Source organism: Mycetomoellerius zeteki, unplaced genomic scaffold, assembly GCF_001594055.1.
Source record: "Mycetomoellerius zeteki isolate Tzet28-1 unplaced genomic scaffold, Tzet1.0 scaffold155, whole genome shotgun sequence".
In the NCBI taxonomy this organism is placed as follows: Eukaryota; Metazoa; Arthropoda; class Insecta; order Hymenoptera; family Formicidae; genus Mycetomoellerius; species Mycetomoellerius zeteki.
In genome coordinates this window covers 2,250,315-2,265,169 of record NW_017256500.1, presented here as the reverse complement: position 1 = coordinate 2,265,169, position 14,855 = coordinate 2,250,315, and the positions used below count along the sequence as shown (strand labels likewise).

Below are 14,855 nucleotides of genomic sequence, written 5' to 3'. Positions count from 1 at the left end.
ACAGCCAAGAGGCTGCGATGTAATTGGTCCACATTTAGAATCCTTTGCATCCTTCTGATTCTGCAATCGCACTCTAAGAACGAGAGCACAGTCTTCCATAACGAATAACACATAATGCATAAGAAAATGAACCAATCAAAGTCCTTCATTTCCTTCCTTCCTAAAATAAAAGATTCGGATTGGTTGATTTTTTTCATACTTTATCCATTATGCGTTATGCAAAGGTTTATGCTCCGGCTTTATTAATCCACCAAAGTGACTATTGGGTAAATGTTTCAGTGTGGGCGGGGGCGTTGAGCGCCGCGATCTCTCGTGGTTCAGCACCGCTGGTTGTGGGTGCGTGTCGTCGTGGCAATACGAGGCTTACGGCGGTGATTGGTGGCCTTGTGCTGGCTCTGGCGTCGCTCTTCACCTCGTTCGCCGTCCAGATGCATCAAGTGCTCCTTAGGTGCGTAATGACGCAACAGCTATTATTCGGGAAGAATCGCGCCGTGGACGCTGCGTTAAAAATAATCGATGAGAGGAGACGAGAGCCAATTTTTTTTCAACTTTTATGCAAGTGACGTTTAACCGCGAAAAAATTATCGCGACGGATGTTGCAGTAAAAATAATCGAAGGGTAGATGAGAGAATATTTTTTTGTTAAAAAAACTTTTATGCGAGGGATGAAATATTAATAGCATGTTGAGTGAATTATTAAAGTTATTTTTACGGGAAAAATAAGTAATTATTTATACAAGCGTTTATTATGCTTCAAACTTCTTTTTAGTCGCGAATTATGTAGTCAAATTAAAAGAAAATTAAAAAGAATATTGTATTTTATGGAAAAAAAAACATCTGCGTTGCTACGTGCAATTTTAGTTGATATTAATATGAGTGCTGAAATGCATTCTGTGCGCATTATACGTACAACAATACGCAGAGGTGCATATTTCTATGATAATAGTTACTCGTTTAATTCTGCTTTTAAATAGCTTTTAAAGCTGAAAACTGCGTAATAGCGACTCTCATACTTTTCAGAAAAGTCATGAAAAAATGATGAGAAGTCAATATTTGCGACTGTGTATATCCCAACTGTTTCGTTTTCTTGGAAACATTAACGACTCGTTTTCCGTTAAAATATCGCCACGACTTTCGCGCGGCATTCTAGTGCAAAAGTCATACGCTTTACCTTTACAAAATGCAACAGCTACGGCCTGGTGCTGGGCACAGGAGCTGGCCTTGTGAGGGAAACCGCCAGTCTGGTATTGGGCAATTACTTCAGAAAACGGCGAGAGTTCGTCGAGATGGTGGTGCAGGCTGGCACCGGCGTGGGAATAGTGCTCTTCAGCGTCGTCTACAAAGAAGCAGTCGGGTGAGTTATCACACATATTACTTGGAAAACGCGCGGGAATGTATACATTAGGCGATACCACCCTTAGGAATGTGCACCCGTCCGACATTTTGCTCAAGTCAAGCGAAGAGGATCCAATTAACCTTCAGTCCCGCCATTTCTTCGCACGTGGATGCACGATGCAAATTTTAATATCGCTTACTGTCCTTTTTCATTGCACGGGCAACAGAAACTAGTACTTAGGTGCAGACGGAAAAATTGCGAAGACCGGCATTACTTTTGAGATATCCGCTACTAGAGATACTCAAGTATAAGGACGCGTTCATACCTTGACGGAAAAGCAGAAAGCGGAAAAGCAGCAGCTGCTTTTCCCTCAAGGTGTGAACGCACCCTAAGAGATTAGACACTGTTTAGACAAACATTTTTTATTTGTCCGCTATTTTCAAGACGATGCTTAAGATAAAAGAAATAAAATATATTTTATATTTTATATCTTAAGTGCAGTCTTAAGATATAAACCATATAAAATTGTATTAGCATTTTAAGAGATTACTTTAGACGATCTTGAAGTAAGAACCTGCTGTGAATACCAGTCATCTATCTTATTTCATCTTGCAGATCCTGAAAAATATGGCGGATTAAATATATAATGTCCAATCTCTTACCTAAACATTTCTATCCGTCACTGTGATTACTACGAACAAGCTTGTCGTATGATCGATTACCTGAATTAATTTACATTTGTTGAAAATGCTTGCAATTTAAGGAAGAATAGATGACTAAGTATATATAGATAAGATTGTTCATTCTCTAAAAGGTAAATTGAAGTTACACGAAATGATTAATAATTAAAAGTAAAGTTTTTACAAAAGGTTAGGAAACAGTTTTTCAATAAATTGCTAAAAATCAAAATTTAAAAAATTATATACATTACATTATTTATTTCAATCGAAAATTGAATCACTGAAAAATACACGGGAAAAATGATTTTGTTGAAATGTTTAAAATTTAACTAGATACAAATCTAGAAAATAACTTTGTTGGACTGTTAAAATAATTATGTAGAGGAAACTCTAGACGCGCGCGCGCGCGCGCGATGGACAATGTTGCAAAAAATTTTTATATTTTAGCAATTAGTTTCAACGTTCTACATAATTATTTTGAGTCCAACACAATTATTTTCTGATTTGTGTCTAACTTAATTTTTAGATATTTCAACAAAATTGTTTTTTTCGTATAGACGTATAAAAGAATAACACGATGCTACTTAACAAATAAGTCATATTGTACTTTAACAAAAATTTAAAGAAAAGTCAAACACACAACACAATAATCAAAATGTTCGATATTGAGATTTTATTTTAAGATGGAATAATATTTTTAGATAAAAATCGCAAATCCTCTGTAAAAGTAAGAGCTCACGTACGCACGTTATTTTTTGTAGAAGTGTACTCGAAAACGATGAATTTCGCTGGTAGTAGCAACGATATTTGACGACAACAACTCCTGAAACAAATTGCGCACGAGAAGTCGAGCGGCCACGTGTAACATACGGACAAAACTGCTTTCAATGCGCGCCACCCTTTTATCGTAGATTTTCGCGCAACTGCATGTCCCTCGACGTACGGACGTTGCGGCGCAACGACAGTTTCCGTGCACAAAAACAGAGAACAGATTCGACGTGGAATAATTGAACGTTCTATTCGGTTCAGCCCTTTATTCTCTCCCTCTGCGTGCCCCTCCCTTTCCGTTTATATCTTTCACCGACCGTCGAAATAGCTCGTTTGGAGTTTGCCACGGGCGTTCGTTAGTATCATTGATCTATTATTCGCGAATGTTCAGCAAATTATTTTCAGTTGTATTCCCGAGTGTCCTTCAGCGATCGTGGATTTTATGTGAGATTAAATTCAGCTTATTTTCAGTGAAACCTGTGGAAAACTGTTATTTCTATTTGATTAGTTGTCGTTCTGACATTAAGAGACACGCTGATCATCCAATATAACAAATTTAAGAGTATCAAGTAGCTGTTAGAGCCTTAAGTATTACATAACGAAATTTTATCCTTCAATTAATTTTTACAAACATTTAATTAACGTTTAATTTCTTTCAATCTGTAACGTGCGTTTGAAATTACGTCTAGAGTTTTATTAAAGTCAAATGGAAATTAATTGAAGAGCAAAATTTTGTTATGTATCCTGGAGCTTTAATCGCCATTTAAAAAGCTCTTAATTTTGAATCAATGTGTAACATGATGTTAAAACATATTAAATTGATTTTTAATTTTCGTTTCCGGAAGTAAAAGGATTTCAAACAGTTTTATAACTGTGTAACGGTTAAATTATATGTTACTACAAAAAAAACAAACTTAAAAGTAAAAAAATAATCCATGGCGTAATTTTCATTTTGTTGAACTATCGCGAAAAATTAAATTGTAGTGAATGTTGATTGAATTTGGCGCTAGGGAGAGATATTTACCGTGATTTAACTCTCGTGTATGTTAACCTATATGTAGACAAAATGCTGTGATCATTATACATACATACGGGTTATTAAGCGTGCAACTTAATTGCCGTTGCTATGTGGCAGTTTCTGTTAGGTATAAAAGCATGTCCAATTAGAGATCGGGCTCTTCTGGACCGACGAATATGGAGTAACTTCCTAAGTCGATGTATGGGTTACTTGATAACTGGATAAGTTTGTCCAATAGAACGATATACCGAACTAGTTTACAATATAAAGTATAGAAGTATTTGAAAACTCTGGGGATAGTACGTGACAAAAAGAAATTAGCATGGAAACAATAATGTATGAAATGTAGAAGCTTCTGTCATTATTGTTGTTGCTCGACAACTTGCTCGATAAAAATATTTTTTAAGCAATATATTTATTTCGTGTTCAGTATTTTTAATGAGAGAAAAAAGAATTATACTAGAATTTTAATTAATCATCCTGAGGCTGCATTGCAGATTTTACAAAATAATTTATGTTACATGTAGAAAACTAAATAAAATGAATAGAATTTATAACCATTTGCTCTTTTACAATTTTATTTCAAACAAAAATATTTTTTCGACTACCAGACGCGTTTGTTAATAAATTAATATTAGCGTAAAATTAGCCGCGGATAATTTATACTTTATCTCGCGCGGGAATCACTGCATTGCGGATGCGGTTTACCAGGCGAATTTCTTCTACGATTATGGTAGTACAGTATTAGATTTGTTCTTTCAAATGGTATCTCTTCTACACACTTTCATACTTCTTTTTCTCTCCTCTTTCCAAAGCAGCAAATGGTACTTCTTCGTAAACTCGAAAGATAAAAGTTCAACCGAAGGAGAAATATCCATTAATTTGTAGTGAAAAGTACATTATAAGGATTGGTCTCAAACATTGTTCTTGACGATTTAGTCATTATTTTTATCGACTCGTCAAACAGACCTATCGAATTAAATTACATGTAATAAACCGTGGAAGTTTCTATTATACATTACTTATCTCGTTTTAACCGATTCATCATAATTGATTTAATAATATTTATTCAAACTAAGTGTTACTCTTGTAAAGAATAACTATCAAACTAGATAGACTTTATTTTTACAGAATTGCGTGTCTTACCTTGGAAATCGATTATCCTTTTTACATAACCATAAATTCCAGAACCATATTTCTGAAATATACGCTGGATATATATGTGATAAATTTTTCATCCTTCCCCATTTTGTTGCGTGGAAAGCCGCATGCAATGCATGGTTTAACTTTACCGTATACAGAACGGTAGCTGGAGCAGTGCACGCGGCTGTCAGGCAATGCGGTCTATACAAAAAAATTCACAGCCACATATATATATATATATAATTCCGTGATAACGACAAACCTGTCAAAACGTACTCCAATCGCGAACGTGCCGCAATCCGGCTTTTTGCCGAATAATTAGCCGCCTCTCTCTCTCTCTCTCTCTCTCTCTCAAACGCATCGACCGGCTGACTGAGTGCAACCAATGCGGCTGGGGCGGTTTATTACACGTGCCGTGCGTTACCGAACCGTCATCATCATCTCCGACCGGGAATACATGATAAACATTTAATATGCGTTCCCATATCGGATAGCTAGCGCGAATGAGGGAAGGCGCGGCGCGCGTATCAGAAAATAAATTTTAACTCCTCCGCTCGCAGAGATAACGGCTCGTGCCCGTGATAAAAACGTACCGGATATGTACTATGAATAATCATGAATACTCATGGACCGCGCGTGCGGGTCTCATTATCCTTACACCAAGGTAGGATTAAAGCGCAACTTTCACCCCTATACGGACGTATGTTGAACACATTCCATAGAAAATTCAGTTTTATCTCTTATTTTAATCTTCTTACGCGCAAACTAGCTGTTTGCAAACATTCGCCGTTTTCACGCACAAACGGGAAAACATAAAGAACAGCGTCTGTATGTATTCTGCTTGAAGGGAAAATCCAGAAAATACAGAGGATTTATTAGGAAAGAACGCATTCGTCTTTGTATTTTTTAGTAATCGGGGCGAGCGAGAGTTAACTCGGTAATTATATTATATGTACACTGGGAGCTTAAAAAAATTACGTTTTTCGTAACGGGTTAATTCCGCTTAAAGCCAAATGTGTTGATTTATTATTCTTTTTTCCTTTTATTTTTTTAAATTGTCCTCTGTCTGTTAATCCAACTTTATAATTTGCTGGTTGACGATTCATGTTTTATTTTATGTGTGTATATCTACATAATTTTTTTAGAACTGTCGCTTCGCCCAAGTATTTTTATCTCGTTTGTACTTTTACGTTGTTTCACGTTTAGAAAATAATAAAATAAACGAGACTTCCCAAGAGACGTTTCACACTGCGCGGTGAAAATATTAAAGATCGTTAAATGTTTGCAGAGTATTAAAACTTGACAGGTTTAACGCGTTTCTTTATAAAGTTTCTACTAAAAGAAAATAACAGCGGGAATAAATGGATATTTCTCCTCAGAAGCAATACTGCTTGACGATGCGCTCGCGTAAATGCGAATTTCATAACTTCTCGGATGACGAAATAATTTGGAAACGTGCGCATCATAAATCATTCAAAAGTCTGCATTACACAACTTTTTATTTAATATGTTTCAGAAGTTATACGGAAATAATGTATGCTTGAGCTTCAAAAAATCTGCATTAAGCATCAAAAAGTTGTTAAACTTTATCGTTCATTGACTTCACGTTAATTCAAATTAATTACTTGCAGAAATTTTAGCGAAATTACTTTCTGATAAGATTATGTCTTTTTGATTAAAATAGTGCTTCATTTTTACATCGATTTTTACGACGATAATCGAGTAATTTCTTGTTATAATCTATTATAACGAACTATTTGTTTCGGTTTTACTATAATTTCGAGAATATTGAACAAATTGTATTTTCTTATTAACGCATGCTAAATGCTACATGTAATCAGCTAAACATTTAAATATTTAAAATCTTCTAACGTTTGAAGACGATTTCCGAGTGAACAGACGAGTGCAATTGCAACGGAAAAACACTGAAAAAGCAATTTTGCTGAGGAATCTAAAACTTTAACTACATACAGATCTGAACAATTGCTGGATCATCAAAATAATTAGGTAGGACGACAAAATTGGTTGTTAGAATATCAAAACGTTTTTCAGCATTGCTCATCATGCTTAAGATTCCTGGAAAATTATTTTAATGATCCAACAAAGTTATTCTCAGATCTGTATCTAACTAAATTTTTAAGTTCTTCAGCAAAATTGCTATTTCAGTGAATGCTTCACAGAGCGCGAAAAATTTCTTCTCAGAAATGCAAGCATAGTAGTTTTCACTGTGTAATATAAAACGTAGCTACGGAGTACAAAAACTCGGCCGGCAGAAGCATCGTCAGCTGATTCGACGTTTCCTGCGTGATGATCGTAACCGTAGCTGTACCTTCAGGAAGCTGGGCTGGCGACCGGGACTTCAATCGGTAACCGGAGCGCTCTCGTTGGCCTTCTTTCTGGGGCTGATTTACCGGAGTGCCTCGCTGTACCACCCTCAACGGCGAGCCATACTGCATCTAAAGAATCAGCGCAACAAAGTCAAAGAGAAGAAATCCGCGACCAAGATACCAAGGCAGCCGTTGGTCGACCTGAGTCCTCTGGGATCGCGTCCTGTGAGAATGCTCATGCTGGCTGCCGGTGCTGCTGGTTTCGGTCTTTACACCCCCGCCTTCTATATCGTAAGTGCACTCAGTGATTGAAAAGGATTTCTCTCTTTGATAATAGGTCTCTCAGCTAGTCTCAAAGACCTGGCGTGACAAAAGTCAAAAGCCTGAAAATTTTATTCCGTTTCGCGTTATCAATTTACCTTCCAGAGCGTTCTCAAAATTCCTTCTTCCGTAATAAACGTAACTTGAAGACAAAGTATTACTGATACTTTGATACGGGTTGGAGGAAAGTCGCCTCAGCTATTTCGTTTCGGCAAAAAAATATTCACCAAATACGCCAAAACGGTTGCAAGACAATTTGATAGCACGTGACATTTTTGCTAAGGGTTTAATGATGCAGAATCAAGCGTCGAGTTTCGTAATTTCGCGATTTCCGGAGTAATCTCGAGGGATAGACGGGGCCAATTTCGATAATCGATATTAGACGGGCGTCGTTACCGGGCGTCATTGTCCGCGTTATCGTGGTGATCCGTACAGCACGTTCTTTCCGGCGCAGCCTTAATGAGAAACATCACTTTCAGGCTCTGCAAGGCTACCAGGATGGATTAGAGGCCAGCGCCTTGGTACTGCTACAGACCTTTCTAGGCCTGGCGGCGGCACTCGGATGCGCGGCTTTGGGAGTAGTTATCGTCAGACCTTCCGCTCAGTGCCTAGTGTCCAGGCAATATCTCTGTCAAGCGGCACTCATTGGGGTTGGTCAGTACACCTCGCGGTCGCTTTCGCATACACGCCCGTAGTTAATTGTAAACATGTTCAAATTGCTAGATGTTCACGTTCCACCGTGGCGAATGGCACCACGCGATTTAACGCATTGGTATTTTTTTATTCTTCAGAACAGCCATATTATATACGTACTTCCTAACGTACTCTTTCTTTTTATGGAATCTATCCTATTTTAACTGTAAGTTCTTTCCTTTGATCTTTATTTTATTGGAACGAAACTGCAAAGAGGGCTATTTGTATCTCTATTTCGAGGGATTATTTTTCGCTGCAAAGCCCTGCAATAAAGCTCCCTTTTAAATGAAAATTGAACCCAGTAAAATTGTGAAGCACTATTCGCCATGCGAGAAAAACGATTTAAGATTTGTGAGTGAGTTTGTGCATATAAAAGTCTTGAAGAGGAGGAATTACGTAGTGAAAAGACAAGCTAAAAAATTGTGCTGCATGGATTTTGCGCGTGAACAACTTAGGAATTGTGGACTCAAGGATTACGCCTCGAGGATTATCGATTCGAATTAGGTTTCTTTTCTGCTTAAAGCCGTAGCTCAAGTGGCGCTTGGTAGCGTGCAAGGTTATCACGGACTTGTGCTGGCCTCCGCACTTTATGGCGCCTCGCTCGGCGGTACGCTTTATTCCCTGAAGATGCTGGCGCTGGAGAGGTTGCGAGCGAGACACTTTGCCAGATCGTGGGCTTTGGTGCAAGCCGCGGAAGCCCTGCCCATCCTTCTTGGAGTTCCTCTCACAGGTACGCATGAGTAATACGACATTTCAGGTATGCCAGTTCCCAGTTAAGTCCTCGAGTCGTCCTTGATTTATTTGGGGGATCCTTACGACAGGTCATGTAAAAACGATCTTTTTGCTTCTCATCGAAATGCAAACACTTGCAGGCAAAGCACATTTACATGTATAAAATATTTTTCTCTGTAAAGCTATATCGTTATAACATTAAAGCTGTAACGTTATAGATTGAAAAACAAGGATTATACTTTTATTACTATTTTCTCTCTCTCTCTCTCTCTCTCTCTCTCGTGTAAAATGAGACGAATTTTTGCATTTAGTTGACGACGGAGATTATACGAAGTAACCAACAAAGCCATTATATACGCTTCTACATAATATTTCGATAAAGCCTCTAGCTCTGCATCCATTGTATCTATTATAAAGCACGTAGTTACTTCCTCCTAAACGCAGATTCTTCATGCTTTCAAACGTCCGTACAACAGTATTAGAACTTTAGAGCCACCGAGGTGGGCGAAATCCGCTCTCCCGCATGCTAAATCCGTCCCTACTAATGGTCTTACGGTCCCTGTGTATGAATTTAATGCCGACGTCCTTAATAATAATAACGTACGGAACTCGGGAAATACGCTCCTCTAGCCTGCTCTCCAGCTGGGAGAGAATATTCAAGGAAGCGTGACAACTGTCACGCATATTCGTAAGACTCGAGCATATTACACCAGTAGAACTGCAGGTTTTGGTCACTTTGAGGAGTTTAATTCAGTTGGAATTTCAACTCGTAATTTCGGTATTTCCTCCTCACTATCGCATTACCTATCAGAAACTATGCGAAAATTACAGTAAAATTTAAAAATAAACCCTGGTGGAAATCTCCTCATGATGGGAAGATTTGAAACGGATATACATATACCCATTTTAGATGGGTATATACCCTTCTAAAATGGGCATTTTTGGAACTACCTATGAGGAGATTTCCACTAAGGAAGAAAATTAAACAGCACGTATAATATGTTTCAAGAAAAAATCAAATTATACATTATGAGTCAAATAAAATAAAATCAAAATTAATTACTAATCGGGCTCTCGAAATTAAAAAACAATAATAATATAATGTGCGGATAATCACAGCGCAGTAATTAGTGCGCAATTTAAACAATAGTCTAATAATATTCACATAATATATATTAAATATGTACAGTGACTGTCGATACCAACTTATTTGGATGTTTCGCAAATAAAATAAATATTTCGTTTTGGTAAATGTGTATTATTATACAATATCTAACGATGATAACTATTGGCACTAACTGATAATATGTACAATATTTACACTGGTTGCTAGAATGTCAAAACTTTTACAGCATTGTTCATCATGTTTGACTTTCCTAATTATTTTTATGGCTGAAATAATTATTTTGATGGCTGAATTATTTTCAAATCTGTATCTAATTTAAATTTTTAGATATTTCAGTAAAATCATTCTTTCCGTGCATGAATTATTACGAATCTATATTAATACATGATTTGCAACATCTATTATAATTATTTTGATAATCCAACAAAATTATTTTCAGATTTTATCTAATTAAATTTTTAAATATTTCAGCAAAATTATTTTTTTCCACGTAAAGTTTATTTTAGAAATAACCTCATATTTTTCATATAAAGTTTATTTTAGAAATATTCTTATATTCACACACAGATTGAACAACTTGCACATTTATAATGCTCACTTCACATTCTGATAACTAGTTTGAACGTTATACACAATTATTTTGATAGTCCAACAAAATTATTTTCTGATCTGTGTTTGTATCTAGTTAAATTTTTAAATATTTTCCATTAAAACCGTTCTATCCATGTGAAGTTCATTTTAGAAACAATTTCATATTTATATTGAATAACTTGGAAATGCACGATCATAATTGTTCTTCCTTTTTCTTATTTACGAAATTAGATTATTTTCAAAAATAGCATTATTGCAAGATAATTCTAGCATTCATAATTTCTTCACTATATATTTAGAGGAACGATGAGAATGATTAATCAAAGAGACTGTCCATTAAATCATAGCGTGCCAATTATACTTTATACAAATTTCCTTTATATTTTCGAAATTATAAAAAAATCTTTTCCGGGGCGAAATAAAGTTCCATTCGAATCCTTTTTCTGCGTGCACGAGATGAAAATAAGGCCATGTTTCAGTACTAAACATTTACAATATACGTACTATATAGATTTTCAGTATCGGCAGAGTAATAGCAAATTCAGTTAAAAGCATTGGTGTGCACTGACGCATATTAAAACCGTTATACATTGTTTCAATTTGAGTGTAAAAGTGAAACGCAAAATTTCGAATTATCAAATACATATATTATCTAACAGAACATCGAAAAGTGCATCGAGGATTTCAAAATTTAATCGGTTTCTACATTTATATAAAACTGCATTTTTATGTCAGTTTGTATACGACGGCTTTAATGTGCACCAGTGCGTACTGAGTGCGTCCAATCGAATTCGGTATGAGTATTTATATTGGAACACTGCCTAAAGCCAGCGGTACACGATACTTTTTTCCAGCTAGCAATCCAGTAGGAAAAAAGCATCGTATATCGCCGGCTTAAAATTTCTGGTCATCTCCGTCTTCCATCGTCTAGAGTCATTTGCTATTATTCTCAGCAAAAAAAAAAACAACTTCGTAATTGTACAATTTTTTAAATATAGGGTAACTCCGGTATATACGCCGCACCTATCAAAAACTTAATTTATTAAGTATTATTTACTATGTTTATAGTAAACGAACTATATCAGTAAAAACTTTGTACTATCTCCTACTATGAAAAAAATATTAGAAATCCGAAATATTTATTTTTCATATTAAAAAATAAACTTTTTGAAACCTTGTATTTTTGCCGCATATCTCATAAGGGTGGGATATATGGCTACTCATAGGGGGAAAGGGGGTACGTACGGCTCATGAAAAATTTACAAATAATGCAAACATGCTTAATAATACAAACATGCTTTACTATTCCACTACACGTATGTATCACGAAATAACCACTAAGTCTTTTACACGTCCTACATTAATCATTTTATGTAGATTATAACTTATGATGGCGTTACTTATTACAGTGACAAATCGATTCAACTCACAATAAATTCATTAATATTAACAGTAAGAAGCTGAAATCCTAACACAATACTAATATAACATAAAGGCATGTAACAGAGTAGTTACGGGAAAATTACCCCCACTCCTTTTATTTTTTTCTGACTTCTGCGGCGTAAATCCCAGCGTGGCGTATTTGCCGGAGTTACCCTAATTGATTTATACATTTAGAACCAGTGAGGAATTAAGAGCGAGTCCAATCGTGTTAAAACATTTTACACAGTAAATATCGCAAAGCTGCTTTCTCTGCTGAACATAGCAATTGCCTCCTTGACAAATGTGCGACAGATTACACGGCGCTTTAACCATCCTCCGTCGTCCCTTCCCCAGGTTACATGAACGCGAGCAGCCCGCGAGTGGGTTACTACGCGTGCACGCTGAGTTCCTTGTGCGGCGCGGCGCTCCTCTTCCTGGTCGGCTGGGGACGGCAGCCAGCATCGCCGGTTCTACCAGGACCGCGTCTTTCGAGCCTTGGCATCGTACCGCCGCCACCGCCATGCGCGTGCCCGCCACCACCGCGGCCCCGGCTGCCCAAGTCGCAGGCCCTACACGTGCCGCTGGACGTCGAAGACGGTATGCGCGAACGCGAGTTCGTCGAGCGGGTGCATCACGACCACCACCCGATCGTCGACCACTACTGCCATCCGCAGTTCCATACGCCGCTGAGACCCAGCAAAAGCGTGCCAGAGGGCCTCGGCCATCAGGACCCGTACCGGACCCGGCCGCGACGTCACCGTGACATTACCGTCATAGAACAGATTACCACCAGCGTGTAAGACGAAGGGGTTTACCCGACCCCGTCGGCGCGTCATTAGGCTACTGGGAACCAGAGTGTTCGGCAACGTTTGTTTTATCCTAGGATTTTAAACTTCGCGTTTGTCACATCGTTGCGGTAACAGCAACACGGAGGACACGCCGCGCTATCGCGTTTCATCGAGACGCGATCAGCGGGAACAGTTACAATATATTGATTTCAGACTTGTACAAAAGTCTTCGGGAAGCTCCTATAAAAGCTTTTATCTTCTTGTCTTTCTTCGGTAAGTTGCGTTCAGAAAGAGCGAAGTATCGCGTTTCTTTTTATAATTTAAGTCACTATTACGTTTTGTTATGTATATTTTATTTTCCGCGTCTCTGTCGCGTATAAGTATAATTTGCCGGGAAATTTAGGGTGGCCCTTGAGGAAGGTTGGGGACTATTAGCGTAAAAGCCGGCGCGCGCTTGCAAGCATAAGCGGAAAGTGAAATAGTAGCTATGAAAAAGGAAATAATTTCGCGCGTCGTACGCGCGCCCAAGACGACTATTCGTGCGATCGTAAATCAAGGAAGAATGATAGTTAAAGTTTTTTAGAAACATTCCTACTGCGTTCGTTTCCTCCTAGCTGCTAAGCGATCGACTATTGAATTGAATTAGCGTAAAAAATCTGTATCTCGAATAGATGAAATTAAATGTATTACGCGCGTAATTAGGAAAGTGTTTATTCGTGTTGACGCGCTTGTTTGAAGTATTTATTGCCGGGGAAACGACTGTCCGCTGGCTAAACATACATTTAACGACAAAGTATAGGAACGAAGAAGTAAAGCGTAATCAAAATTTCGTTTTTTAAAAAAATTTTGATGACAAATATTCTTTTCTAAGAACTAGAGGAACACGGATAACGATTACAGAATGCAGCGACAAAAGAACGATCGAGTAGTTTTGTTTCATGTATAAATATACCTTCTCATTCGATTTTTCTTTTCGTCCGAATCGCTATAGTTATTTATATCTCGTAGCGGATAATGGCAGACAGTTCTGAATGCATTATTCTAGCTCAAATAGAGATCATTTCCTTAGCCTTCGGACATCCTCGTTATTTGCATTTTGAACGAATTGACGGATCGAGTTTGATTTGAATTCACGAGAGTTCGGATCTGTTTCCACTTTGACGTTGAATGTACGATTAGTCTACTAATCGCGCAAATATTTCAAACTGATCTCTCCTGTCGTGTAAAGTTTCGAAATAACTGCTATATATATATATATATATATGTATATATACATGGAAAGAACGGTTTTGCTGAAATATCTGAAATTTAGTTAAATACAGATCTAAAAAATAATAAAAATAATTTTATTGGTCTATCAAATAATTATATGAAAAACTTAAGTTGGTTGCTGGAATGTCAAAAATTTTTGCTCATTATGCATGAGTTTTCTACATAATTATTTTGATAGTCCAATAAAATATTATCTTCAGATATGTATATCTGCTTACATTTTCAGATACTTAGCAAAATCATTCTTTTTATGTATATATGTTCTTTACGCGCACGTGTGAATTGTAATTAAAAGCAGATGCGTCGTTTCTCCATAGATGAAAATATATGTATGTATAGCGCTCGGAGCTGGCCTCCGGAAACGCCCCATCGCAGGTATCCGTTAAATATTAATAGATATAAAGCATCGCGCGGACCTTTCGAGCGAAAACGGTCCCGAGGTCGGACGCATGCGAAAGAATCTCTGCAAATAGTAGATAACGAAGTTAGGGCAAATCGATGGGCTTTACGAAAAGTTGCAGATTTCTTTTTTGTTCAATTAAACATTTGGGATTTTGCGACTATAAAATTATTTTATATATACATATAAATTCCTATTTAGGAATCTGCATGTATAATATCCTTATTCAGTCGTGCTTG

At 37.2% G+C, this 14,855-nt stretch overlaps 1 protein-coding gene across 1 annotated transcript; it reads left to right on the top strand.

Annotated features, from left to right (window-relative positions):
• Positions 1 to 209: 209 nt before the first annotated feature.
• On the top strand, positions 210 to 13,011 carry LOC108720651 (monocarboxylate transporter 4-like). The gene is made up of 6 exons (XM_018444773.1): positions 210 to 448; positions 1,189 to 1,353; positions 7,280 to 7,562; positions 8,072 to 8,246; positions 8,809 to 9,015; positions 12,511 to 13,011. Exons 1-6 carry the CDS (start codon positions 210 to 212, stop codon positions 12,954 to 12,956), a joined length of 1,515 nt encoding a protein of 504 aa, XP_018300275.1. The 3' UTR covers positions 12,957 to 13,011.
• Positions 13,012 to 14,855: the final 1,844 nt, after the last annotated feature.